We start from the raw sequence: 5624 nt of genomic DNA, 5'->3' as shown, positions 1-5624 counted from the left end.
TATGTGGATACTGAGTGGTTCAATTTGTAAGTCACTAGTCACAATAGCTTGTCTGAAAGTTTCTTTCACATAAAATGTGAGCATAAAGAAGAATGAAGAATTGGAGACAACTTATTAAAAATTTAACTCCATAAAATAATTAACTATAACATAATTCCACAAGAAAAAAGAGAAAGAAGAGAAACAAACCTAAATCAAAACTTGACGAATGAGGAGAATGAGAAAAGTAAGATGAAAGTAAGATGAGGAAATAACGAGAACTCTCTGAAAACTTGAAAAGTAAAATGTAAAGTGAAGCAATTGAAGGGTTATAGTTTTTTATATTAATATTGGATTTTGTATTAATCTGTTACAAATGGATAAATATTAGGGAAAAGGACAGCAATAACACCTAAAACTAAAATAATATCATAAAAATAGCACTCAAAATTAAATACCCTATAAATAGCCACAAACTAATTTCACTAGCTAACCTTCACTGTCATACGTTTAAACATAATCGAAAATGTCGTTAAAGTAACTTTCTTTTTCTTTCTTTCCTTTTCATTCACAATTTTCTTTCCATTCAAACTCCCAAACCTCCATTCTTTTACCTTTTTTGATACTTCAATTAATCTTTCTTATTCCATAAATTTTGTATAAAATCTCTAAAAATCTGCATTCAATTAGCTTCCTATAATTCTTTTCCATTGTAAATTTGCTCAAATTTGATACAAAATAATGGCTTGAACTTTAGTTTTAGTTTCAATAATGATAAAATACGAAGGTCAGTGGATATCTGATGTTGAATTTAAGTGTATCAATGTGGTATAAAAGAGTATCAACTGAGTATAGGGATTGCATGTGCATGCAAAGAATTTTCTCTCCCTTTTTTAAAAAGTATATCAATGTAGTATAAAAGTGTATCAATGTGACATAAAAATGTATTAAATGGGTATAAAGACTATATATGCATCCATAGGCTCCCCTTCTCTTTTTATTAAAAAAAGTGTATCAATGTGGTATAAAAGTCTATCAAACTGGTATAAAAGAGTATCAATTGGGTATAGATACTGTATGTGCATGCAAAGGTTCCCCTTCTCTCTTTTAAAAAATGTGTATCAATCTGGTATAAAAGAGTATCTATTGGCATATTCTTTTTTTTTTTATCTTTATGTGCATCAAAACATCTCCGACTCACCGTGATTGAGTCAGCCTCTAAGAAGAATATCTCCGACTCACCGTGATTGAATCAGCCTCTGAGAAGAACATGGACTAAGACATGGCTTTTCTCTTACCTTAAGACCTCATTATTTTATTTTTTTCTTCTTCAAGTTTAAAGAACTATGACATTGCTTCAAGTACAAACCTGTATGTAATGATTCTGTAAAATAATCATTATTAACAACAAATTTGAGGTCAAAATTGACCGTTTTACCCGTTAATTTTAACTTTCCTTTATTTTCTGTTTTTTGCTTCATGTCCATAGTTTTCAATGCTCCGATGCAAGAAATAATAAATCAATTTTTGATATTGATCATAAAATACAGTAGATTGATCGATGCATAATAGAAGAGAATAAAAAAAGAAGATTTGAGAAAGTATATTTAGAAAAGAAAAGTGATTTAAGAGTAACAACTATAAAGAGCATTTAATTTCCTTAATTGTGTAAGTAGAGTGGTTTTGGGCCAAGTGGCTAAAAAAAAAAAAAAATTGGGTCGACTGGCTCCAATTGTCCATATTTTCATAGTGTGGCCCATTTCTTTTTAAAATGGTCAGTTCATGTCCTTTTCCCTAAATATTATAACTAAAGACCCAAGAATATATATCTATTTTCTAAATATAAAAAAGTTATAAAAGTAATTAGAAAGTAGATTATAAGTAATATTTTTTTACGTATAAAAAATTAAAATTATATATGTATTATGTCGGTTCGGTTTAGGTTCGATTTTATTTTATTTTTGTTATGATCGAGTTTTTTTTTTTTAACACCAAACCAATCAAACCAAACCATAAGTCGATTTTTTTCCTCAGTTCGATTTGATTCATCGATTCGATTTATACAACCCTAATTACTAATATCTCAAAATTCATACTAACTAAGCAATGAATTCAAATGTATGCACCGACATTATTAAAAATACAATTTTCCATTAAAACTTTTGTATGCACTAATATTATTAAAGACACAATTGTCCATTAGAACTCGGATCCTTTTCACTATATTTTTGAATAGTACTTTTTGTCAACAAATACTTTTAAAAAAAAATATGCCTAACACATGTTATTTTAATACACCAAATCAAACACTATAAAAAAATCTCAACATAACTAACACAAACGTAACTAAGACTTGCATCATCGATACATCATATTTTGCGCTATTCCTATACATCCTACTGAACAACCCCCAAGTGTGTCGGAAGGTAGACAAGCACAATTAATACAAAATATAACTTTTAAAACTTATTTTCCCTACTTGTGTCAGGTAAGTCATTTTCCAAAATTTCTGCCAAACCAAATGTGAAAACTGGGAAAAACATTATCCTCCTCTAAGCACGGCGCACTACCACTAAGAATAAAAGTGAAACATTAACAACAGTTCCAAAGTCGCAACAGATAGTCGCAACAGTTTCTTACAAACCAGAAACTACAGAGCAAAATGGTTCACTATGTAATATAGTATTCAGTAGTGAAAAAAGGAAATAAATAAGAAGTACACGCCAGCTAGGGAAGGAGCTCTCAAGACCGAAGATAACATCATAACAGAGGTTTTTATGCCATGGGGGAAACCTCAATTGCAGGAGCAGCTATCATAGGAGCAGGAACAAACTCCTCTTCCTCCTTGGGTGGGTGAATAGTCACCAAATCTGGCAATGGAGTCATAGGCCCTTGTTTCCCCTTGGGATCCCAGTCAAGCATGATCTTGACTTTGATACCCAGCACACCCTGTAAAGTAAATTGACAACAATATAAAAATAGCAGCAATATATAATAACAATAGCAATGCCACAATACAAAAGAATCAGTAAGTTGCCTAAGTAGCAATGCCACAATAGCAGATTTGTAAATAAATATATACATATGAAGACAAGACACTAACCTGCCTAAGTAGCACGTGCCTTACAGCTGAATCAATGTATTCCTTAACAGGTTGACCAGAAGAAATCATGTAACCATCCTTAAACTTCATCGACTTGGCACGCTGAGCACGGAGCTTTCCACTAACAATCACCTAAGGAAAAAACAAAAACCCCATATAATAATCTCCTAAGAACATCCTACTTGGAGATAGATATAGAGAAGGAAAATGCTACCCAACAAACCTCGCATCCCTTGGCGCCACTCTCCATTACAAATCTCAGAACACCATAGCAAGCCCTACAACATGACAACGGATAAGTTTGGAAAAAGAATTATACCAAACAGTTGCAGATATCTGTGGAAATTGATCATGACATGCAAATTAAACGCCAACAAAAATTACCTCATGTTGAAGAAATAACATGCAGCATAAATATTTAACTAACTAACAAATATAATTATCTTACACGTGCTTGACATGGCAAAATATGCTTTCAATTGCTGTGATGCATGGTGACCTTAAAAAGTCATCGCCTTAAATAAAATGATATCTCACCCTTGGTAAAGATGAAGATGCATCTGTATTGTGGACCATTCAATCTTGAGAACAAACACATGGACCACCAAATTGAAAAACATTTTATATCCACTACATTTATTACTAACTACACCCCGATACATGCATATTGTAGACCATCTGTCATGAGACCGAAAAATGGACAGCCATATTGGAAGAGATTTTGTATCTATACAGTTTTACTTAACTACATCTACTCAGAAAGATTTGTTTTCCTCACATGTATTTATGGTATCAGAAATTTCCCCACCTAGATTCATCAAAACAGGAAATCAGGATTAAATATATTTCTCTGTTTCCTAAACAGATGGGATCAAATGTAGTCACCCTCAGACACAAGAGAGGACATAGTACATACAAACTCACTGTAAAGATGGCTTTCAAGTCGGACAACAAATAAAAACTAGGGCAGGGAACAAATGCAACCAAAGGAACAGACCGTCGAACAGCAAGTCCTCCAAGTAGCTTGTATCGCAGTGATTCTGCCTGAGCAATGGCACAGAGACCTCTATTGTTAACTTTCTCTGCATACAGCTCAACGCTGTTCTCCTTGAAATTAAAACGCTTCTGAACAACTGAAGTCAGCTCCCGAATCCTCCTACCTTTCTCACCTGGAAATGCAGACACACACAAATTACTAAGCTAATAATAAAATCAATCCATTAGAAAGAAAATCATTTTCAGCTCATCTGATAATCAGCAAGGATTATACATTTGGCTCCAATTCAATCTAATTATCCTATTTTACTGAGTTATCCCAAAATGTTTCCCATTTCCAACATGAAAAGCTTTTTTCTGTAAATTGCATTTTATGATAAAAGAAAGTACCACTGGACATAACATCACACTTGGAGAAGTTTAATCTCTCCTAAGTATCAATGTCACCTTTTTACCCCAATTCTATCTAAATAAAAATTAACACCTATTTTGAGCAAGGCGTCCATTAAGACAGATAAATGGCATTGCTCGATGCACGCCATTCAGAATCTTTACAGTAAGTTCTCAAGTACCCTACAAAAGGAAAAATCCTCATTTGCAAATGAATATAAATCTCATCAAGTGTATAATATTTTTTTTTGGTAACCGTGGTGTCCAGGCTAGAAACTAATCCCACTAAGTGTATAATTTCAAGTTAAAGAGAGAGAACAATGGTTGATTACTAAAGTTTACATAAAAGGATTTAGTCAGAAGGGTTAATCCTTATTTCTTGAAAATATAAACATATACAAATATATAGCGTTATGCCACTCTGTAAAATGTTCAACTACCTTTAGTCTATTAGCTAATGCATGTAACTGTTATGGTTATTGAAGTCATTCATAAGAATATCTAATAGAATTCGTTGACATACCGAGAACGTTCTGAGTACGAGTGGCTCTAATGATGATTTCAGTACGCATGGGAGTAACCCTAACTTCAACTCCGGAGTAACCATCCTCCGCCAGCTCTCTTGTTAGTACTTCATTCAACTCCGCAAAAAACACACCATCCGCAACAAACTAAAACCACATACAACAAAATCATCAGTCAGTTAGATCTAAAACCTCAAATTGAACTTCAACAACGTACCTTTCGCTTTTTGCTAATCTGAGTTTGTGTCGTCGTCATGATGATTAGGGTCTCTGAGGCCGCAAGCAGATACCAAGTAAGAGGCGGCTAAAGAAAGGGTATAGATAAGGGAGAGAGTAAAAGGGTTTGTTTGATTTATAAGGCAGGTTACAACTTGGGCTCTCTTCATTTCAGAATTTAATCTTAGCCTGCTTCTGTTTGAGTTTGGGCTTTGCTCTACGTATATAATACATTCAAGTGGACACCTCAAAAATAAGAAAACCCATACATCGCATCAAATCCATAATTTGAATCAATATTTGATAAGTGATTTGGTTTGATTTTTTGGTGGAAAAAGACATATATAACACTTTCAGATGAAACTATTCATACAAAAATGATTATTGAATTTTAATTTCATTTTCTAATCATTTGT

General features: G+C 33.0%; 1 protein-coding gene across 2 annotated transcripts; it reads right to left on the bottom strand.

Annotated features, from left to right (window-relative positions):
• Window positions 1-2524: 2524 nt before the first annotated feature.
• LOC107838952 (40S ribosomal protein S3-2) lies at window positions 2525-5399 on the bottom strand. 2 transcript variants are annotated; one of them, XM_016682248.2, is made up of 6 exons: window positions 5210-5399; window positions 4992-5139; window positions 4080-4251; window positions 3306-3360; window positions 3083-3214; window positions 2525-2928 (listed from the first exon to the last, which is right to left on the bottom strand). In XM_016682248.2, exons 1-6 carry the CDS (start codon window positions 5246-5248, stop codon window positions 2755-2757), a joined length of 720 nt encoding a protein of 239 aa, XP_016537734.1. In that variant the 5' UTR covers window positions 5249-5399; the 3' UTR covers window positions 2525-2754. The 2 variants fall into 2 exon arrangements, with proteins under 2 accessions (XP_016537734.1, XP_047251674.1); XM_047395718.1 differs by having other exon boundaries at window positions 3297-3360; window positions 5210-5370.
• Window positions 5400-5624: the final 225 nt, after the last annotated feature.

The sequence above is a fragment of the Capsicum annuum genome, chromosome 8 (assembly GCF_002878395.1).
Source record: "Capsicum annuum cultivar UCD-10X-F1 chromosome 8, UCD10Xv1.1, whole genome shotgun sequence".
Taxonomy (NCBI): Eukaryota; Viridiplantae; Streptophyta; class Magnoliopsida; order Solanales; family Solanaceae; genus Capsicum; species Capsicum annuum.
The sequence above is the reverse complement of the archived record's forward strand: the minus strand, read 5'-3'. Positions and strand labels throughout refer to the sequence as shown.